General features: G+C 44.1%; 1 protein-coding gene across 11 annotated transcripts in view; it reads right to left on the bottom strand.

Moving 5' to 3' along the window:
- ppfia1 (PTPRF interacting protein alpha 1) overlaps window positions 1-23,301 on the bottom strand; it is a 40,811-nt gene continuing 17,510 nt past the window's right edge. Inside the window, exons 6-32 of one of the 11 annotated variants that reach the window (XM_029456261.1) lie at window positions 22,586-22,687; window positions 21,166-21,399; window positions 20,576-20,722; window positions 19,195-19,329; window positions 16,536-16,619; window positions 16,325-16,456; window positions 16,130-16,192; window positions 15,958-16,037; window positions 15,084-15,234; window positions 14,759-14,764; window positions 14,395-14,618; window positions 13,402-13,633; window positions 10,716-10,745; window positions 10,098-10,222; window positions 9,568-9,740; window positions 9,100-9,193; window positions 8,301-8,312; window positions 6,977-7,058; window positions 6,667-6,867; window positions 5,805-5,867; window positions 4,404-4,430; window positions 3,581-3,756; window positions 3,198-3,295; window positions 2,927-3,102; window positions 2,292-2,360; window positions 2,018-2,186; window positions 1-1,400 (exon numbers count right to left, since the gene is read on the bottom strand). In XM_029456261.1, coding sequence (XP_029312121.1) covers window positions 1,339-1,400; window positions 2,018-2,186; window positions 2,292-2,360; window positions 2,927-3,102; window positions 3,198-3,295; window positions 3,581-3,756; window positions 4,404-4,430; window positions 5,805-5,867; window positions 6,667-6,867; window positions 6,977-7,058; window positions 8,301-8,312; window positions 9,100-9,193; window positions 9,568-9,740; window positions 10,098-10,222; window positions 10,716-10,745; window positions 13,402-13,633; window positions 14,395-14,618; window positions 14,759-14,764; window positions 15,084-15,234; window positions 15,958-16,037; window positions 16,130-16,192; window positions 16,325-16,456; window positions 16,536-16,619; window positions 19,195-19,329; window positions 20,576-20,722; window positions 21,166-21,399; window positions 22,586-22,687 — 3,147 coding nt within the window. In that variant the 3' untranslated portion in view covers window positions 1-1,338. Of the gene's footprint in view, window positions 1,423-1,656; window positions 1,722-2,017; window positions 2,187-2,291; window positions 2,361-2,926; window positions 3,103-3,197; window positions 3,296-3,580; window positions 3,757-4,403; window positions 4,431-5,804; window positions 5,868-6,666; window positions 6,868-6,976; window positions 7,059-8,300; window positions 8,313-9,099; window positions 9,194-9,567; window positions 9,741-10,097; window positions 10,223-10,715; window positions 10,746-13,401; window positions 13,634-14,394; window positions 14,619-14,758; window positions 14,765-15,083; window positions 15,235-15,957; window positions 16,038-16,129; window positions 16,193-16,324; window positions 16,457-16,535; window positions 16,620-19,194; window positions 19,330-20,575; window positions 20,723-21,165; window positions 21,400-22,585; window positions 22,688-23,301 lie in introns of all 11 variants that reach the window. The other 10 variants (XM_029456297.1, XM_029456352.1, XM_029456280.1 and 7 more) reach the window with 10 other exon arrangements.

Below are 23,301 nucleotides of genomic sequence, written 5' to 3'. Positions count from 1 at the left end.
TGAGTTTCAGTATTTTATTGAAAGTAAGCAATAAATAATATTGTGATAAAAATAGTTTATAAGTACTCAGACTGTACATCATTGTTACAAGTTCAGAAGATTCAAAGGGAAGAGCAGGAAGAAAACAGCAACATGATTTGTGCATGACTAAATCACAAACAGAAAGCTTCGACTACATGAAGGCTGACGGACAACTTCCCCTTTCTGTGGAACCTGTGGGAGCGACACGAGGAGCCACACGAGGAGCCACACGAGGAGCAGCGCTACAGTCACAGGAGCAAACCGGGCTTCAGCTCGGGGAGTGGAACTGACGAAACACAGCGTGGGCGAGTAATAATAAATAACAGACGACAGACGGGAGTTAAGAAACAATAAGGCTCGATATGAAATCTTCGTACAAAGTGTTTTTAAAAAAAGGTTTTGACTGAGGCCTCAGTGAAGTTGGTCCATCGAAGGAAGTTTCCACACGTTCGACTCAGCCGTACGACTCAAGTCCTCCTGCACACGTGAGCCTGTCTGTGTTTCTCCAGAGGTGAGGGGGGGGGCTTTATTAAAGAGGCGCAGGGCGTGTCAGGCTGAGGAGAAGTGGAGAAGTTTCTGCATGCAACTAGAGAACCAGGAATTCTGTTTTCACTTGCATCCGAGAGAAGCCCTCTGTGTTTGTGTTTCGCTACCGTTGTATGGCTTTATTCTTACAATTCAAGAGTTTCATTTTGGTTTTGCAGATATGGAAAATAAACTTTGTGTTTCACATGATACGTGTCGTCACCGTCACCTGGCTTGCCAGCAGTTATTTTAACGGCTCAGTGTTGAGTGTTTGTGAAACAGTCTCCAGCAATGCGTCTGATATTCACATCCGTTGAGTTGCATGTACACCCCAGGCAGGAAGCTACACACATTACAACCATTACAAAGGGCAAGGATATGAATTAAGTTGTATCACATATCAAAGTCACTTAAAATTCAATGATTAGAATTCAAATCAAAGAGAAGAAAACAAACATCTGGTCAATAGAATCAGGATTATAAAAAAGATTAGATAAAATGTCTGTTGGTAGAAATATACAAACTCCAGACAATGGAAACATTCAGTTACACACATCTGAGAGCGGAGCTTAATACGGCACAGTGGATAATATCTTTTTTAAAAAGTGGGTTGATTACGGGGATAGAGGCAAAAAAGGATTACATAGTAATTCTAAAATCAATTAAATGTCCCATTGGTTTACATAAATATAATAACACATGTAGATAAATCTAAAAGGTTTCCTCTAGGGATACTGAGTACGGTCTTTCTCCGACGACAACAAAACTATAATATTTTGAGTCCTTGTCATTTCAGTTCATCATCCTGGTCTTGAACGCAGGGAATTCCCCGTCGTCTTCTGACCAGCGGTTACCTATAGAAATAATGAGGATAAACTGAGAAGGGGAAGAGAGATGAACGGACACGAGAGGAGGAGCAGGACAGAAGCCGGGATGTGTGTGTGGGGGGGGGGGGGGAGACAACAGGGAAAGAGAGGAGAGGCGTACAACATGCGTTATTAGAGCCAAGTACGTACAAGAAAGCTGCTTTCTGCCTGGACAAAGAAGACGAGCAGCTCCGCAGTGAGACCATACTTTGTGCTTGTGTTGTCTTGATGCGTGAGATCTTACCGTTGTATGTTAACAAGAGTAGGTCCGGACTGTGGCCGTGTCCAGCCTCTGTATAGACTGACTTCCTGTGTTTCCATGTTGGCAAAATCACATGCAAAGACATGCCGTTAGTCACAGCATCGTCAACAAACGGCACAGCAGCAAAGCCAGTCGAGAAGAATTAAAGGGAAAGTTTGGATGTTTATGTTTTAAAGCGCACTTCAAAAGAAATCCAAACTCTCCCTTTAAGAGCACGTGAAGAATCTGGGCTGATTCAGGGCCCGTCAGAGAAGTTCTGCTCGAGTAGGTAGCAGCAATGACGGAGCATATTACACACACACACACATGCACACACACTTCTGGCACTCTTTCCTCTGCTTACCTTCCATCGGGCTCCTCTTTGGCTGCATGGAGGGAGACGCCGCGTTGCTACCCGTCACTCGGAAGTTGGCGGGCAGGGTGTCCGACGCCCCCAAGGACATCCCCCTCATGTCTTTGGGCCGGAACTTCTTTCTCCATGAGGGAGCTCGGCGGAAGTTCTTATCGTCATCCTAGAAGAGGTGGAAGAGAAAGAGGGCGGAGACGTCGAGAGAAGTGTTTAGAAGAGAAGGTGTCACGTATCAGCTCTCAGTTTGTGTCCAGGTGGATTTTGTCACCTCCTCCATTGTTCTGTCTGTGCCGATGGACAGCAGGCTGTTGTATTCATGCTCAAGAGTGGCTCTGGCCTGGAAGAGAGAGACAAGAGGAGGCAGAGACTGTTCATGAACACACTAGTTTTACCACAAGGCGTCTCAACTGGACTCAGCAGCCGCTCCGAGTGGAACAGAATCAAATCCCAAATGTTGCCACAGCTTTAGTTTCCTTTCATTTCAGCTTTAAGTGATCACGATGAAGTAAATGTAATGTAGAACAACAATCGTTTAGATTGGTTCCCTATAAATCTCTCTGTCACTATGTTACTCTGCCTGCCTCCGGGTCGTGGCCTCCCTTTCACAATAAAAGCCCGAGACATACACACTGCATCACAGCCTACCAGAGAACATTTCACTAAGACTAACAACACAGTAGCTATCCCCTCAACAATCAGAGCTAACTGTGGAAACCAAGAGGCAGAGTGATGAGAAATAATAAGCTAGATCAGTAAATTACAAAACCTGCCGACGTCAACACTACCGGGTGTTTCATTATAGCACTGAGGTCGGGGTTTCTAGCTTTGGCAGTAAGTCAGCCAGGCTGCTAGCGGTAGCCATGTTGCTCATGACACATGAAGGAGCGAACAGGCCGTGTGTACCTGCGTGTTCTGCGTGGGGATTTGCAGCAGCAGGGCCAGGGTGTTGTGATCGAAGGTTTCGTCCAGGGCGAGCAGCGCTCCATGCACGCCGCTCTCATGCAGGTTGCCACTGTACTCCTTCAGCCCGATGGCCTGAATCCAGCCGATCAAACGCTCATTACTCCACACCATCACCTCTGACGGGACACAAGACCGGCTCGAGTGTAAACTTTGTGCTTTTAGTGTCATTTAAAAGGAGAGGCTGAAGATAATAAATGTATTCGTCTGTTACCTTGAAGCTCCGCCTGAGTCTCTTCTCTTCTCCTCTCCAGCTCCTTCCTGTCGTAGTTGAGCCTCCGCAGAGACATCACGCCACACTGAAAGCTGTTCCTGTTGCACGAGCACAAAGGAAGTGTTTCACTTCACGAGTCCTCAGAGCAGCAGGACTAGACAAAGCTTTGGATACTGAGGTTTGTTTTGATTTCTTCAGAGTATTTATTGAGAATCAAGAAGATTGACTTTAAAAACTGCATTTATGATTGTAAAAAATAAATAAATAAATAATAATAATAAAGCCCAATGTGGCAAAATTCATAAGATTGATAAGATATTTGAAGTCATTAGTCATTCTAAAGGTTATTTTACATTACATACATTATAAAGATTGTGATGTACCTGTGGAAGCTGTCCACCATCTTCAGCTGTCCTCTGAGGTCCTTCTTGGTGAGGTGGTCGAGCATGCGGGCGTCCACCAGGGACTCCATGAAGTACGAGCGATACTGCGGCAAACCCAGGCTGGGCAGCCACTCATTACCGATCCACTCGTGGTTCATGTCTCCGTACGCCAACGTCTGCGGTCGGAGAAGAGAGGGCTTAACATTTTTTGGAAAAGATGGAAAGTTTAAAAGAGACTAATCACTGCTCCAGGAGAGTGAACGTCATACTGTATAGATATATTTACAACTTCTCTAGAATATTTAAGGATCGTGTCTACGCGGCGTCAGCCTTCCTCGCCGACCTGCTGGACGCCAGAGATCAAAAAAGACCTGAAACTCCTTTAGAAACCTCCTTTGAGAGGTTTTTATTACCTATTTTATGTCGTGGAAGAATCTCTTAAGCTCGTGTTAATCACAGACCTCATTTCAGGCATCGAACCAAAAAAACGATAAAAACAAACAAACACACAATCGCCTTCAAGACGAGGGAATCGGATCTGGAAAAATGCTGACTCATGGTTGGGTTTTAGAAGTCATTCCTGCAGCATAAGGTTGTGCATCCTTAAAAGCATAAAGCTTCATATTGTGCAGCTGGGTTGGACTCACTAACAAACCGCAGTAGAGTTTAGTACTCAAACACGCCTTCTGTAACTGCACCTTCAGTGAAACCTAATCTGGAAATAAAGACTGCGTCCTCTACGATGCTTTAAGAAGAACGAACACTGAGCAGAGGAGGGTGTTAAGTACAGCGGAGTTCAGAAGGTGAGCAAAGGTGTGCAAACCTGGGCCCAGCTACCCTCGTCATCCTCCTGGTGTTAGCATGGTTAGAGTGAGCATGGTGAGAAGAGCAGAAAGGTGAGGGTTAGTGAGGCAGCAGTGCTGTTCGAGCAGCTTCATGAGGGACAACAAGCCACAACTTCAAACAGGAAACACAAAACAACAGCAGATAGGAGTGGGCGATATGGATCCTCGATGATTTAATATCAATACATCTCGTAAATAAACCAAACGTCTGTTTAAAGAGCCCTCAATGATTTAATACAAACTGAAGCGTGTCGCTGTGTATATCTTCATATCACCCAACCCTCCAACATTATTCTGGTGCAGAAAAGAAGACCAACAGTTAGGGGGAAAGTGGGAGGGGGGGGGGGGGGGGTCCTTCATGCTTATTCCCTCTTGTTCTTCTGTCGTCGTCTCCACCTTGTACTGGCTGGCTCAAACTATTCTAATGCTGCAGTAAACTACGCTGCTGTTCTACGCCTCTGTACAACACGAACACTCGGAGGGACTATACAACACACGTCTGAAGGGAAGACACTCGGACTACACGAAGGGAAGACACTCGGACTACACGAAGGGAAGACACTCGGACTACACGAAGGGAAGACACTCGGACTACACGAAGGGAAGACACTCGGACTACACGAAGGGAAGACACTCGGACTACACGAAGGGAAGAACAATTACAAACTAACAAAGTCTCGTTTCAAGTTGCAGAGAATCCGAAGCTTTGTTGACGAGTCCAATCTTAATCTGAAGCGTTAGTTTCTCTTTGGTACATTCCTCTGGTCAGAACTTCAACCTTCTCCAACCTTTGGACATTTATTAAATGATCAATCTTCTTTATATTTTATTTAAATTCAATATGCATCATGACACCCCCCCTCACTGAATTGTTATATTATTTATTTCTACCTTATTTCATTTAGTATTGTTTTTATTTATTATGTTAATAATTTACTTACAGTAACTTTCATCTGATTACTATTTTATCAAGTTGTTAAAATAAATATATATATTTTATCAAGTTGTTAAAATAAATATATATATTTTATCAAGTTGTTAATATATATATATATATATATATATATATATATATATATATATATATATATATATATATATATATATATATATATATATATATATATATATATATATATATATATATATATTTATTTATTTAAGTTCATTGACAGAAGTATTTACCAAGTTACAGGTAACCCATCGTCAGGTGCACTTAATGTGGAGAATGATTTTAGAAATGTACCAAAGAAAGTGAGAGAAACTGTAATCGATGCAAAGATGGCGTCTGGCTGTCGTGACGGCAACTTGGAACGAGCCTCGACAGTCACCACAGAAGCGAGAAGCCACCAGTGTCCAGCCAATCAGGGTAGACTAACCGTGGGAGGTGTGGCTGCCAAACTTTCCATTTCTTCATGTGTGACCCAAACGTTTCCTGTGGTCTGATCATTTGACACCCCCCAATCACAAGTTAGAGAAGTGTGCAAAGAGGGAAGAGTGATGAAGGAGGACAGAATGGAGAGAAGATCAAGAAAAGGTTTTTCAATCATTATTATCAAAGTTAGCAAAATAATTCAAAACTAGCTGCAACCGACGAGCACTCATCGTTTAGGATTCTTAGTCGATGACATGTCAATCAGCCAAGATGGCGTCCGTTAAATGTCTTATTTCATTCATAGGGTTCCTGCAGATTAAGACTTTAAGGACGTTTTAATGCCACTTGAAATTCAATGTTCAATCCTTCTGTTATAGTAAATTGTTACGTTATTTATTAATCGGAGGTTTCACAATGCAACATCAGAAAGAACTTCCCATGTCTTAGCACGTTTAAGACTTAAAGGATTGAGGAGATATTTTAATAACAATTATGTCTTTATTATCTTTAGATCAATTAAATCCCTGCCTCTGAAGGATCCATGGGAAACTTTACAGGAGTAAAGAACACAGTATATCTTTTATAATATTCTCCTTTAAGAAGCTAAACAATAATTACTTAAACCGATCATCAAAATAGTGGCCAATTAATCGATCAATTAATAAAATAATTATACATTCTTTCATCTCTAGGAACCCGTTTGATGGCATCATTAGTTAAAATGTTACAAGTAGTTAAAATGTTAATGCATTAAAAGTGGCATGCTCAATTAAGATGACAACAATGTGTCGACAGAGAGCTCAAAGGCAAACAGGGTGTGTGTGTGTGTGTGTGTGTGTGTGTGTGTCACATTAACCCGACAGTACCGTTCTCGAGGTTGGCGGCGCTGAAGGGCTGGTGAGAGACATGATTTCCTGGATGGCCAGGCGAAGCTTCAGACGATGTAGCGGGTTGCTGATACCGATCTCTCTTTGGATCTCTGTGTCTGAGAGCGCCGACATGATGGCTCCACTCTTCACATTGGCACGGCACGCAGCCACGTACCAGGCAGGCATGCCCACCCACAGCTGGCCAGCAGGGGGCAGAGGAGAGAGGCCGTCAGTGAACCTGGATAAATGCTGATGAGACAAGTTAGTGGTTCTAAAGGTTCTGAGATTAGATGTGTCCGTGTCGTACCTCCAGCCAAACCACAACAGTTGGTCCGTCCCACTGGGCGAATGGCAGACCCTGCATGCGAGCCTCCTCCAGTAACTCGTGCCTGAGACACAAAACTTAGATTAAAGCCAATATGCAAAAAGAGTTCACTTGCCCCCAAAAACCCCACACACATAGCCACATCCCAAAATCCACCAGAGTCCATGAGAAACACCCAATGTGCACGCCTTTGGTACAGATATGCACAGAAACCCAGAGACATGCACCCTGAAAACAAACCCAGGACGACTGCAACAGAGACACTCATCTGGAAAACCTTTGACAGAATGGCACGATTTAAAAAGCTTTATGGAATACAAATGTGTAAAACAACATATATATTGTCGAGTTGTGTATTTACATCATCCCAAATGTTTCAAACTATTTTAAAACCCAGAGAAATCCATCATTTTAATGAAGGTGCGTTTCGTTTGGTCGCCTGTACTGGCGTCGTATCTTCAGCCAGAAGCTTCACGAACAGACTTTAAATACCTTTAAGCCACATTCTTCATCTCTTTGTCTTTTCTAATTATACATTTTAACCAGATGAAGGATTTTAGTCATCGGACGTGAAGTTATCAGAGAAACGCAGACTTTTAGGTTTAACCAGACGGGTCTTTTGTTCAGCCTCTGGGAGATGACGGGATTCAGGATTAAGGAACTTTATTAGTCAGAAGAGTTGCTTTGAGAGTCCACTTAGAAAGAGACTTTAGTATGGGTGCATTCCTCTACAGCTATAGGGGACACAACATGCAGAGGGAAGTATTTAGGACAGGAACACTTTGCAATGGCTTTCTGAATCCTGACTACGTCATGCAGTCTCAGTTTGTAATGAACATTTAACAGAGAGTCCCTGAGGTTCTTCTGATTCAGCTTCTCTGGAAGTTGTTTTAGTTCCCAGGCATGTCAACAAGTCTTAACTGATGCTATAAATGAAGAAAGGGTTTGAATCTGGCCACCAGGTGGCGCTGTGGGCCACATACGACAGAACAAGCCCACCCTCTGTTCTATAGAAGGATCAACAGATAAGTCCACTAAGTTGTTTTAAACTAACAACTTAGCAACACAGAAACTGTAAAAGACTAAATGATGTTGTTGTTCATGCTCCAGTAAAAAAAGTGCGAGAGGATAATGTGTCACTAACAATCAGCACACACACATTCCTGTTAGTTAAAGCTCCTCTGTGGAAAGCAGGGTGCAGAGCAGCACGGGCCATCAGACAGTCGGAGGGACAGCTGTTCGGGGTCCTCAGAGTTATGGGCGGAAGGAAGAAAAGGCAAAGCAAAAGCAATATGAACCAACTTACCCGGTCTTTGGACTACACATGGAATGAGAAGGATGATAAAAAGAAGAGGGGGGGTTGACAAAACAATAGAGACACAGAATGAACGGAGCTACATGGAAGCAAAACATTTGCACAAGACTAAATATGAAGTGGGAGGAAGAAGAGAAACTAAATCTTTGTGGGAGATAACTGCGATGGAACGATGAGCTGATGGAGTGAGCGTGAGCGTGAGCCAGGTGGCAGGGGGCAGGGGGCAGGGGGCAGGGGGTGAGCAGGTGAGCTGGACTGCAGCAGGAGCAACAAGCCCACGATAACACTCGTCATCATGAACACCAGTGAAGGCGTGCTGCAACCAGTAAAGTGCTACTCGTCTACATAAGTCAGCGTTCACACAAACTCTTCCATGATTGTTCACAACCTGCACGCACACACACACACACACACACACACACCTGTATCGTTAATCTCCAAATGTTCATTATTGTGTGAAAACAGCTGCTTGTGTTTACTTTGACTATTTCAGACTTCATTAAGAGTCAATATGTCCTTTACTCAAACTCAATTAGTTTTATAAGCACTTGTCTGGAGGAGCGACGTGACGTGGGGAGAAGGAGGAGGAATGTACCTGATGGTAAACAAAACGCAGCGACGCAAATTAACAGGAAATACATTTGGTGTTAAGTTACAACACGTGGAAGGTTATCCGCAGAACGTTACCTGCAACAATTGATTTCATTCAACACTTCATGACTTTTACAAAAGCTTTCCAGGACTGTGGGAACCCCGATAAAGTGTAGAGCAAGAAGAGGAAGACACTCACTTCTTCTGCAGCTTCCTGTTCTTCTCTGCGGGGCCTCCCAGGGTGCCCAGTCCTAACCCATCTTTAGGAGAGCCGTCCGCCTCAGGAGTTCCAGCTGGGAGCAGAAACACGTTGTTCAGAGACGCGTGCTGTAGTGCACGACTCTCAGAGGCGTCTGGGATCATCAGATCATCAGCTTTTACAAAGAGGCTTCATAGTTTAACTAAATATTTAGATTTTACAATCTAAATTAGTTCATAGATTACATTACGATGGGTGTGTGTGTGTGTGTGTGTCTTTGAGATATTAAAAGTGTTACTTGCAGCTAATTGATGTCAGTTGCATAGTTTGTTGGGTATTCTGGTTGAGATGGTGGATGTATCTTTAGTGCACGTCTAACATCTGTCCTGTAGTAACTGAAACTATAGAAGTACCTTTACAAGATGCACTAAACCTCTGCTGTAGTGGAATTATAACCGCGTGTCTGACCTTGGCTGGGGGAGTCTTTGCCGGGAACGCTGGGTCGGCCCTTCTCCTTCTTCCCAAAGAGGCGTCCAATGGAAGACTTGATGCTCTTCTTCTTGGCTGCTTTGTTGAGCGAGTCCTGGCTGCTGTTACTACTGCTGGGGTTACTGCCCTGGCCGTCCTGCAGGCCAGCCAGGCTGTGGAAACAGAGAGAACACGGAGAGAGAACAGAGAGAGGGGACTCAGACCAGAGAGGGAGTGTTGTTTCATTTAGGAAAACTCTGACTTTATCTCAACACGCTTTTGTTCCAGACGAGACGACGGCAACAAAGTCATTAAACACCAACTGTGAAGATTGCAGCAGACAAACCTTAAATAAAGTTCTTCATTTATAGAAGTTGCGTGTGCCGTTTGTCTTCTTTGACTAAGATAAGATATAAAAATACCAAGACTTGAAGTCAACTAAAAGAAACAGGATGACGTTGACTAAATATGGTAAAAAGAAAAGACATTTGACACCACAGAGGTCTTCCCAGGCGACGTGCGGGTCTTACCCTCGGATGTCTCGTAGGTCCTCATGGCTGGCCGTGTGCCCCGACTCCCTGCTGAGGCGCATGGAGCGCGGGGTGGTGGGGGGGGATGTCTCACATCGGATAGTGGCCTTGTCATCCTGAGCAGACTGCATCAGTGGGAGAGACGCAAGTTAAAGAGGGAGATCTTACCCATTGAACTCCGACAGACATGAGGACAAATAAATAAAAACATATCGAGGAGAAAGCCGCTTCATTAAAGTTACACTTGTATTAAGCCAGACACACACACACACACACACACACACACACACACTTTATTATTGAATGTATTCATTTCTAAGACAAAGAAAAGCAAATGCATATTTATGCTTGAATTATTTTAAAAACTATTCATCAGTTATCTAAATTGTTGCTAAATAATGTTCCCTGATCGACGAAGCTATTAATCAACTAATCGTTTCATTTAACAGATCATCTCATAAAACAAAGAGCTGATCCAACAGGATCTCATGAACACTTTCATATGATCGGAGAGTTTGATGTTGCATTGTGGGATGCAGCTACACATGTTGGGAGATAAGGCAGCGAGGGTCATAGACCGGTAGCCGACAGACCCAGTAAAGCAGTTCTCTAGTTTACCTTCCTGCGGTGCTTGCGCAGGTCACTAGGCTGAAGCGTGGCAAAAAAGGAGAGAGAAGAAAAGCAGTTAGTGAGACGCACAACAGACCAGCGAAGCAGAACCCACGCACAAACACACAGGAGCAGGACATCAGAACATACAAGTCACCAGGGATGCACAATACGGTACCGATAATTACCTGCTTCTCACGACCAAAATGATAACGGATCATTTCTCATTTTACAAAGAATGTGTTAACCTGTGCGTGTAACCAACACAAGTACAGAACAGTTCTGACTTGTTTTGCAAATGATGTCGTCTTCCTGTGAAACTGAAAGATGTTTCACAGCATGTGTGGCTCTCTCGTCAGCGCTTGTTCTTCTCTCCGTTTATTGAAAGGCTATAATTACAAATCATAAATACATAACAAAATGACCCATTGTGGACCAATAAAGGATCAGCCCTTGCACGCACGCGCAGAGCTCTTAGGAAAATAAGCCACCGCACCCGAGCAGGAGACACTGCAACACAACCACGCTGACGGTTGGGTGCAGCCTTGCTCAAGGAAAGGAAAGGAGGAAAGGAGACAAAAGTCTTGAGGAGATTTAGTTGAAAGTAGGACGCCAAACAAACATCACAATGCTGGAGCGAGTTAGCTTACACGCTACATGATGGGTTTTGCTTTACGTGATATTACACACTTGACCAGGGAAGTTTGACACCTAAATTTGTGAACCAGAGCTAAAGGGGGGGGGGGGTTCTTTCCCTGGCTGCATTCCTCACAGGCCTGGCATTAGCAGAGCAAATAAACCATCAGCGTGCCACATTTCTATGCTAGTTTCTGTTGCCCCCAGGAGGGAAATACCTAATCACTCATTTCCTTTCCTCATCTGACACTGAGGCCAGAGCAGGGAAGAGATTAGTGAGCGATTTCAGGGAAACAGGAAGCAGGAATGTATTTAAAATCAAAATGTTCCTAGTTGTTAGAAATCAGGACATTTTGACTTGTTTCACTGATGCTTCAAAGACGATGTGATAGTTCAGCAAGACGAGACCAAAAGCTGAACTTCAGGGCTGACAGCAGCTTCTGAGACATCATCTGCCAAACTAAAAGCAGCGTTCCTCTCATGTCTGTAATGTCTTGATAAACTTTCCTCTCTCAGCAGAACAGTCTGCCAGCTGTTCACTACAACAGTTGAATTAGAAAATAACTTTTCTGCTATCAAGCCAATGCAGGAAAACCTTCTCGTGTCCATAACAAGTGGAACTGGGCGATAACTGGAGTTTCTTCCCAACCGTAAAACAGGTTCTGCTTAAACTCAAGTTAATTCTTGCAATCGGAAAATTACAATTTCCTGGAAAACGAAGGACTGATGAGTAATATCAGCTCCAGTTTATATACTAAGTGTCCTGAGAACCAACGGTTCCGCCACAGCTCATTGTTGTGGATGCAGGGAGGGGTTGAATGCAAGCCTCGCAGCTAACAGGTTTATTTTTGCATCATCTTAGTTCATGCAGCAGCAGCATGTTGTCCTGCCCTGGTCCTTTGCTTTGTTAAATTAATTTATTTTAGTGTCTCCCTGACGTGTGCTTTCCTTATGGTGCCATCATCCTATAACAGTGATCGTTTAAGAAATCCAGAGGTCACAGGTGAGCAGGAGGAGCTCGCAGGTGCAGAAGGGGAGTGCTCTCCAGTTTCTAAAACAAAACAATGTTTTTGTTCTGCTAGCATTAGCCTTAAACGTGAATTCTGGTCACCTGTTGAGGTGTGTCCCATTCAACGCATTGTTCAAATATTCACATCGATCTAGAATCTATTTATACTGAGAAAGTGGAGCACTTCTAGGTGGTTTATGCCTCTTCATTCTGCACAATCCCTTCAGTCCATCCTACATCAACCTGCAGCTCTTTTAAACACACATTAGGTGTGTTTAAACGTCCAGGAACCCAGCAGGAGAATCTCCTTCAGCTTCCTTCATCGTGTGTGATCTGTAACCACTGAAAGCTTTTCCATGAGAAGAATCCGTTACATTTGAATAACTAGTTATTTCTGCACAACTTGTGCTATTCTCAGAGCGAAGTGATGCGTCCTCCTTTGTGTTTTGGAGGTATGAAAAAGAACAGAGAGGAAGAGGCAGACTGCACCCACCCGGGAGGGAAGGAAGGGAGCTGTGGAAAGTTCTGCAGGTACCTGAATGTGTGGTGCATAGCTACAGGCTTGAGGGGGGGGGCTGAAGCCAGTTGCACCATAGGGCAGGTAAGTTACAGTCTGCTGGGAGAGGGAGCTCTGGATGATGTAGGGGTCATAGCAATATTGCTACGACCAAGGGGCAGTTACACACACACACACACACACACACACACAGGATATTAGTACATTAAGGCGATCAGTATTAAGTTAATTATAATTCCAGGGTGCGTACAGCTGTTTAAGAGTAACATTTAGAGCTTGTAGTGTAGACTCTGAAAGCTTTTATCGTCACATATAGTGTTACAAAGAAATGCGTTGAACCTTTAAAAGCATAACGTTTAATTTTCTAAACGTTCCAAACTTCGAAGGAACCCCGTCATTTGGATTTGTTAGACTTTAGTAACGACAGAAACCAAGCCTAGTGTTTCCTGAGGCATTTCAAAATGAAATGTGTTATTCAGTGCAGTCGTACGATCCTGGTTGGGAAACATGTGAAAGTAAAAAGGAGGTTTTACCAAGGTCATGACACCCATGCGGTCCAGTTCTCTGTTGGGGCTGCGGGGGATGCGTCTGGGGGTGGAGTGGCCCGAGCCCGGGGGAGAGCCGCCCAACGAGGAGCCCGCACACAGTGACGGGGGGATGGAGCTCATGGAGCGGAAACGTCCTCCCAGGCTATCGCCGCTGCCCACCCTGCACTCGATCTCCTCTGCCCGGGTGGCTGTGTTCTCCTTCTCCTCCTGGATCATTCTGCATCGATACAAAGGAAGAAGTCAAACTGACGCACAGCGTGCATCTGGATTAAAGAGTCTCTACGTGGCATGTAGTAAACGATTATATGGCGAAGATCGAGTACAAATTGTCACGTCCTTTTCATAGCTCTCCCTCTCAGACACACACACACACACACTCCTCTGGTCGAGTGTGTGTAGCTTATGAGCATGTGTGAATGGGGAGTGTGTTTTTATATGTTGAGGGAAGCAGGGAAACGGTAAAGAGCCCGGAGAGAGTGAGAGAAACAAAGTTTATGTGTTGAGGTTGGAAATGCTAATGAAAGATGCCAGATTCCTATTAACAAAGAAAGTCAAACTACCCCCCCACGGTGTTTTTGTGTATACAACAGGTATTACGGTAAGAGCCTGTAGGGACAGACTTCAAAATAAAAGCGGCCAGGAACAGATTTCAAAATAAGAGTAACCTTCCTGTGAACGTCAGTCTGTCAATAAATAATAAATTAAAAGATCAATACCTCCAGCCAACGGTACGTCAGAGAAGATGTAGTTTATTTGTGTAAAGAATAATGAATACTAAATGATAGCAGAACAAAGTGTTCAGATAAGTTTACTAGAATCAAAAGAGTTTAATTAGTTTTTTTGAGAGGAAATATCGATATGTTGTTTATTGAGGCATAGCCTGAAACGATCGAGATATTAGTTATGAGCCACATCGCCAGGCCCCGAGGGTATAGGAAGTGAGGTTTGCTGTTCTTGTAGCTCTGTGGTCACTGGTACCTAATTTCATTGTTGATGGCGTCCAGCTGCTCCTGCAGCATTAAGGCGAGGGTCTGTGCGTCCGCCTGGCCACCAGGGGACAGCAGGTCCACCGAGCTGAACATCGTCTCTCGATCCTCCTCCAGGTCTGAGGCGTCCATGTCACTCTCAAAGGCCTGGGCCACATTAGCCAGCACGTTGGCCTGCTGCATGCGCTCCCACTCCTGCTCATTCAAAGTCTGCACCTGCATTAATACGTACAGCGCAAAACACGGAATGGAGAGAAAATGGAGGGAGAGATAAAGATACCAAGTGTAACTCATGTATCAGAAGAGCATGAAGAGAGCAGGCAGGAGGGACCGTTATCGTCACCACACTGACTTACATGTCGCTGATGTCCAGAGTGGAAGCAAACAGAGAGAAATGGAGAAGAAGAAAATCATCAACTCAAATATTAGACTGAAACATGTCGAGGAAGGAAAACGGCAAATCGTACAAACAGCAGGCGCAGCGAGGACACACGGACACACGGACACAGCACTTCAGGAACATTAACACAGATCATTGTTTAATGCTGAACCCTGGACACATTTAGAGTTCCTAAACATCCACAGAAGAAATATGAAGCGCAAGATTCATTTCGCTCAAATTCTATATCCGAGTATTGTACGCGCACAATAAATAAACAAGCAGGCGATGCGGGCGCTCACCTTGGACGGCTCGTCACGGAGCGCTGCCATCCGTCCCTTCTGAGGCCGCCTCAGCACAAGAGCGCTGCCGTAATGGTCCGAGTTGCTGTCCATCATTGAGGAAGCCGACACTGGATACCTGAAATCTGGAGTGCTGCCCATCTGAGACCGTCTGGAAAAAACAATCATGAAGTCAGAGAGGTTCAACCCGGGGCGGCTGTGGCTCAGGAGGTAGAGTCCACCGGTCGGAGGGTCGGTGGTTCGATCCCCAGTCCTGCAGTCAGCATGTCGACGTGTCCTTGGGCAAGATACTGAACCCCAAATTGCTTCTGATGGCCAACGGTGTGTGTGTGTGTGTGTGTGTGTGTGTGTGTGTGTGTGTGTGTGTGTGTGTGTGTGTGTGTGTGTGTGTGTGTGTGTGAATGGGTGAATGACATGTGTGTTTTAAAGCACTTTGAGTGATCGTAAAGATTGGAAAAGCGTTTTATAAAAGCAGAACATTTAACATTTACCATGTGTCCGGGAAGATTTGGATGTCTCGGACAAATGGGGGACAAAAACAGACAAACCTTCATTTATCTTCTCACGTGAGGTGAACGTGGCACTTCACACAGAAGTGCATCAGAAGTGCATCAGCAGATTGGGTTTGAGAGCTTTATTGTACCAGTACCAGCTGCTGGTCGCTTCCTAACGTCATCCTTCAGACTCTGTAGTGTGTCGATAACTTACACATTACAATCAAACACAATCCAAAGAAGAAAGCTCAGAGTCTCTCTGTGACGCCGTGTGTGTGTTTCACTGTCCTCATTACGTCTTTAATGTAAGCAAAGAGACTTGTATCGGCTGATAGCTGTAACCCCGGTTGAAACTGAACTCCTCCCGTTACCCGTCTTACCCATGTAGTAACGAGTTGCTCCTGCTCCTCCCCTGCTCGTTCTCGGCTCTCATGGTCTCAATCTGGATCAGAAGTTGCTCCTATAGGAGAGGACATTCACAGACGTGGGGATCATTTGAGATGCAAAGTCTTTACTAGAGAACAAGAAGAATCCCTGTTAATGAGCCTTTACCTTCTCATGGTGAGACTCCTCAATCAACTTCTTGGTGTGCTCCAGTTCTCTGATCAGGGAATTCTGAAACGACACAGGAACAAACTGACACGCTGGCAGAAAACAGGGTGACTGCACTAACAATGCACCGTGAAGTATGAGGTCATGAACACATAATGAATGCAGCGTCCTCCGCCTCCTCTCATCACAAGTCACCTTATCCTCCAGCGCAGACATCCTCTCCTTGAGGTGAAGCTGGAGTCTCTCGTTGGACTCTGAAAGGAGTTTGTCGACCGTCTCCGACAGACGCTTGTTGTGCTCCTCGTTCATCTTTTCTCTCTGCCGTGCCTATACGAACAGAACACCATTTTAAAGCAGGCGCACACGTTAAGACTTGCGAGGAGTAATCCCAGAAGTTTCTTCTCACCCGAAGCAGTTCCTGGTTCTTCTCCTCCAGCTGGGCCTCCAGCTGCCTCAGCCTCTCCTCCACATTGCCATGTCGTTCCTCTGCCTAAAATGCGGCGACAATAGAAAATCATTTGTGTATATTTAATCAGAGCGAATGAGTGAATACGTTTACATGCACACTATTATTCTGAATGTGACAATGTTTCCTTTGGAGTATTCTGAATTGGGCCTCATTTGAAATGTATTCCAATTAAGACATGTGGGATCTTCTGATATTATTCGTGTTGTAGGAGCACTTTGAGCACGTATACAGCGGCTTCAGGATGTGCGTCTCAATGGGTTGGTTTTAACTGCAGTTTCTGACACACAGCCTCTCGCCGGTTTTTGGATATGAGCAAATGTCACAATGCCGACCTTTTTAAGAAGATGTTTGAATGAAAGAGGACGGCTGTGTTCGCACGGAAGAACAAGTTACTGTTGCAAAATGTCACAGAAGATCCCAATCTGTCGGCTGCATGTAAACGGGAATATTAGCAAGTGAACAGTTTAGTAGGAATATTGTCTTTTTCAGAATGAGGGCAAAACCCTGAATCTTTTGTGCAAGTAAACATAGTCAGTGGCTCTAGTGCTAGGCTGTCATCTCTCACTAGAGGGGGGGGGGGGGTCACCAACATCTACAGCCTGGGAAACATCTACTTACGCTAACTAACCGCTAAAGATGGAGCACCAGGAGGGCAACACGACCCAAAGAAAGAATAAATCAAACTCAACTCATCACAGCTGACTTCTACACAAATAGTTTGATTTATTTTTGATTTAACAAAGACTAAAGTTAATCATCATGTGTAGTCTAAGTAAGTTAATCAGAGAGATGCTCATTGAGCTACTTCAATGCGTTTAGTTCTTCTTGTTTCGATCGGGCAGGTGAGTTGCTAGGTTTACTTTGTGGCATCTTATTTTACCCTTAATAATCCCTGATAAGCAGATATCATCAGTGTATCAACAGACTGGTAAACATGTTTCTGGGACGCAGCCTGTTCCGGGGCGGGGTCAGCTGGCACTTCCTGTTTGTGTTGAACACCAAACATTTGGTTCTTCCATGTTGGGGATAAAAAGGAGCGGTACCAGCATGAAGCTCGACACAGAGGCAGAGCTTCAGTAAGATACCACAGTACTTTGATATAACGTCTCACACTGCAGTTAACCAGGCACCGCTCATGTAAAAGGACAAATTAGTGGTGGATGATGTTTTGTTCAGATGCTACATTTGTTTCTTTGCCTGGTTAAGTTCAGTAACAGAACAAAAGGGAGAGTTTTCCACTAGCCAGGAGGGTCAGCTCCAAGTGAAGCGGCTCTACCTTCTTCTTAGTCTTAGCGCCTTTAGAGCCGCACAGAACACACTAGGGGTTTGACAAGGAGGCGGTAAAGGCAGCATGAAGAGCACACAGAAACAGAGCATGACAGAAAGACATGAGGACGAGGAGAAAACAGGGTTTCATGTGAAATGTAACAATTAAAACATAGAAACGGGAGAAACTGGACGGAAAGCTGTCGACTTTAATGACCTGAGGACAGAACAGGTAGACATATCGTGTTAGAAGAGGAACACGACAATGAGCGGTGTTCGATCAGACTTCAGAAGATTAACTAAGCGACTGATGGTGGAGTAATAAGGGGGTGGAGGAAGAAAGACGTAGGAACGGCAAGAAGGCAATATTAAACATACCGAGAGATTTCTAAGCATCGAAATATCTTCCATGTTCTACAACACATATGTAGCTTCAGCTTGAGCCAAAGGTGTCGGGATCATTAAAGATGCAGAGGGAAGATTTCAGAGGGGATATGAGACTGAAGAGATTTATTTTAAGTGTTTGGAATATGCATCGTTTTCATAACGTGTAATAAAAACACAACTTTCACTTCAAGCTGCTTAAAATGATGGCGTGAGAATATTACTGGAGACGTTTGTGGCTGCAGAGTCGATACTTTACAGGCGGTAAAGAAATCTCAAGGCCAGACCCACTACATGATGTTTTTAAAAAGGGAGAAACTGAACTGCATCATTACATCCTTTAGAAGATGCTTCCTGACAAACTCTCAAAGTAAAAGACTGAGAATAAGAATGATTGTTAGAATGTCAGAGATGCACTGTGAGCCAGATCCGATACAAATAAGGTGCTGAACTGCTCGTGTAGGTTCAGCAGCAGCATGCGTCGTCCAAGACAAAGCCCCAAACTATAAATGGATAAAACCACGAGCCAAATCTCTAAAAATAGATCCCTGTGGATATTTGGAGAAACGTAAACAATGGCTTCCTCAGCAGCTTCCGCAGGGCGCTCCGGCTTGTTGCGACGTAAAGGAAATGACCCTCATCATAACAGTGTGTGTACTGGTACCCACTGTACGTTTAGGATCACATCATAGTGATGCAATGTTTTGTAGATTGCCTGCACCAGGGAGGTTGTGTTTTTGACCTGCTGCAGTTCTGCTCTTCAGTTTGTTTTTCACACTTGGCAACATTTCTCTCCAAAGAAACAATGAACGGTTCAATCAAAGGTTTGGGATTTTCAAAGGCTTCTGATAAGTCGTCAACATTTGACTGTTTTATGTTTTGAAAGATAAAAAGAGAAAGAAGTTGTGGTCGAGCGGTACATGGGGCAGTGGACAGCTGCTGGTACCTTCGTGAGAGCAGCTACCCTCTGAGCAAGCTCTGCCTCCACCTCCGGCAGAGTCTCGGCCTTGCGAATGGTCTGCTGCAGCTTCTGCTCAGCCAGCTCCAGCTTCTCTTGGAGTTGCCGGTTTCTGTCCTCCGTCTAAAACAAACAAAGCAAACGGTCATTAGCAAGCACGTTGAAGACTGTGTGCTACATCCTGGCCTCAGAGTTTGCTTTCAGCTTCACAAGGTGAAGAGAGTGGCAAGAAATAAGACAGAGACAGAGAGAGACAGAGAGAGAGAGACAGAGAGAGACAGAGAGAGAGAGAGAGAGAGAGAGAGAGACAGAGAGAGAGAGAGAGAGAGAGAGAGAGAGAGAGAGAGAGAGACAGAGAGAGAGAGACAGAGAGAGACAGAGAGAGAGAGAGAGAGAGAGAGAGAGAGACAGAGAGAGAGACAGAGAGAGAGAGAGAGAGAGAGAGAGAGAGAGAGAGAGAGAGACAGAGAGACAAATAGATATAGAGAGAGGAGAGAGAAGACAATAGCGATAACATCTTAGCCTAGAAGACATTCTAATATAGACCATAGTATATCTACAAGATAGATAACATGAAGATACTGAGTGTAGAGTATTCCCCCTTTATATTTTATTTTCCTGGGGCCGGAAGAGTGAGGGAAGAGAGCATTCATAATGCCACAAAGAGACAAAACCCATAAGAAAAGAGGAGAGACGTCTCCATCTCAGTGAGTACATGTAAAGAAACACAGCGTCTTTGAGGCTTCTCATTCAGTGCCTGCTGCGCTGGTCACCGAGTGAAGACAGCAGGAATTCATTAGCAGGGGTTTGAAATCTGCCAAAGAGCTGCAGGCGATTCCTGACTCACACCAACATCAACACATGCCTCATCGAGTCAGATCGTAATGTGCGGATGTTTGTAGATTATGGCAAAAATCATGAATCCCGATTATTTAACACAATTACTGACTTTGGAAACATAAAGCATTTAGAAAGACAATTGTGTAGTCGACACTGTAAAAGTGAAATGCATCAATCTGGTGCACTTTGAGAGAGGCCAGCGCCGGGGAGAGTTCCCACGAGGGGATCCTCACAACAGAGCAACCGTCTCTGACCGGCGGTAAAGGAAAGGGTGCGCTGGATTTATAACAAGACAAAACAAGAGCGTTGTTGCGAAATGGAATGTGGCACGATAATCGTTTTATTCCAATGATCTCGTTTTTAAAATCGTAACTGAAATCGAATTAATTGCGCAGTAGATGTTAGGGGAGCGATGAGAGATCAGATCCTAAATGATGCAGCAAGATTAATGTTTAAAGAATAACCACAAAAGGAAATCACACACAGTTCAATGCAGGCTTCAGTCATCGCTGTAGTCCAGGGGGCCTACCTGTCTGAAGAGGGAGTCCTTGTTGGCCACTTCATTCTCCAGCTTGTCGTTGAGGTCGTGGACGGAGGTCGCCTCCCGCTGGGCTGCCAGGTAGCGCTTCTCCAGAGTGGTGATCCTCTCCTCCATGTCTTCCTTCTGAGCCATTGACTACACACACACACACACACACACACACACACACACACACACACACACACACACACACACACACATTAGTGTCTGCAGTGTTTGTGGCCTGGACCCTGAGCTACTGTCCTTCGACCTTTGCATCTCCCGATGGACGGAGAGGCTCATAACAACTACAGTCGGAAATAAAGTTCACTGACATAATAAACAAGTGAGGAGCAAAATGTTACAGAAGAGCATTCCACTCAAAAAGATATGTAGGATGATACAATAAGCGTTGCAGTGCACATATACAGCACATCACACAGCACTGTATGCATTAGTACTGAGACATTAGCTGAACAAGGGGGATCAGAACTTAGAAACACACAAACAGATTCACATTCATCGGACTTATATGTTCACCTCTCAATGCATTTAAAAAGACGCTCCCTGGCTCACACGTTGCATATCGAGCTCGTTACCTCTCTCAGGTCTCTCTGTAGCCGCGTGTTCATGTCTTCGGACTTGATGAGGTCCTTTCGGGCCGTGTCCAGGTCCTCCTCCAGCTCATTGATGCGTGAAACCATAGCAACCATGCGCTCCTTCATCTGGCCCAGATCAGCTGTTTGACGGTCCACCACATCCTGGAGCTCACCGACCTTTACGAACCCATGACCCAACTCCTCCTCCTGACTCAGCGAACCATCCGATGACCGCTGTGGGTGAATTTAAATAACTTTTAGCAAGTGCACACAAGATGTACAGAACACACACGTAGGACTCGCTTAAATAATATAGTACAAACAAGCCTGTGAACTGAGGATTTCATTTAAAAAAGCAAAGCAAGCTTTAAAACAGGGGTGCCCAAACGACCAAAACTAAAACTTAATGGTGGATAATAATAATAAATTATTATTAATTAATTATTATTGTTAATACTATATATATATTATTATTAATAATTATTAATAAGAATAATATATATTATTATTAATAATATATATTATTATTATAATAACAAGAAGCCTTACATATTTAAATAGCATTTTTACCTCACAATAAAAAAACAGTAATTTAATTATAATTCTTTTAAATTGTATTAAAGTTAAAGTTTTATTATTTCATCTTTTTTAAGATTTTTTCTTTTTGGCTTTTACCCTTAAATGTGAAAAGTGGTCGCAGGTCAGAATAAATCCCCCGTCTCTGCGGTGAGGACTTCACCTTCACGCCTGCTCTACTAGGCGTCGCCCCGACAGCCATCTACTATAAAGCAATGTCACTTACTTTTGGGATTATTGTCGGAATAATTGAGACTGATCAGTAATTTAACATTTGGATCAAATCTATAATGCACATAAGGATCAGGATGAATTTGACGCTGGATCGCTGGCTTCACACTATACCTGCTGCTCCTGAAGCACTGATTAACACACGTCAAAGTGTTATTATTATAAGCAGAGACATACTGCAGAACAGACTGTCAGCAGTAACCTGGCCTGTTTCCAACAGGCCGGCTCTGCCACTATTTGCATCTTGTCCGTACATGACATCGTTTCTCAGTAATTAGAGGGTGGGAATGAAAACAGGAAGATCTTTAATGTATGCATTATCTAAATTTAGCGTTGTTCAAAACTATTTGTAATTTGTTGGTCTTGCAAAATACTGTAGATATTCATGACAAAGTATTTGATCAACCTGGCAGTAAAAAGACTCCCGCACGTTCACATTAAGACACATTATAATAGAAATATGAATTATTCTGTATACATCCTGAATTAATTCAGTTTGTTATGATTTAATGTCATTACGTGAACAGGTGCTGGACACTCGTCACACACAAGCAGCAACTGTGGCCTCGCCTCCTTCTTGGCTTTCACAGAATATGCAATGGAGTAACCTCACCTTGCCATTAGTGCTTGGTGTGTTTTCAGAGTTGTGGTTGACCTCGCTGGTTCCATCTGCCAGCCCTCTCTTCTGGCTGCTCTGCTCCCTGAGGTAAGCCAACTACAGACAAAACATCAGTTTGTTAACACCTTTTGAAGTCATTCATTTACTGGTGATAACCATCCAAACAATTATCTGGTTAACCACTTAACCAAGCAAAGGAGTAAGCTGCCTTTCATCATTTGTGATGTTGTTGTTTTCCATTTCACTCAACCAAGAACTGTGCCGTTGCAAGCCAGGACGCAAATGTTTCTCAGTAATTAGAAGGTGGGAATGAAAACGGAAAGATCTTTAATGTATCGTAGAGCTTAGTGTTGTCATTTTGTTTTCTACTGTTCGTGTTTTTTAAGGTCTTGCAAAATACTGTAGAAATGTGTGTGTACATAGGACAGAGACACACAGAAGGACAGAGACACACAGAAGGACAGAGACACAGAAGGACAGAGACACACAGAAGGACAGAGACACAAGAAGGACAGAGACACACAGAAGGACAGAGACACACAGAAGGACAGAGACACACAGAAGGACAGAGACACACAGAAGGACAGAGACACACAGAAGGACACAGAAGGACCGAGACACAGAAGGACCAGAGGACCACACAGAAGGACAGAGACACAGAAGGACAGAGACACACAGAAGGACCAGAGAATGACACACAGAAGGACAGA

This window comes from Cottoperca gobio, chromosome 3, assembly GCF_900634415.1.
Source record: "Cottoperca gobio chromosome 3, fCotGob3.1, whole genome shotgun sequence".
NCBI lineage: Eukaryota > Metazoa > Chordata > Actinopteri > Perciformes > Bovichtidae > Cottoperca > Cottoperca gobio.
The sequence above is the reverse complement of the archived record's forward strand: the minus strand, read 5'-3'. Positions and strand labels throughout refer to the sequence as shown.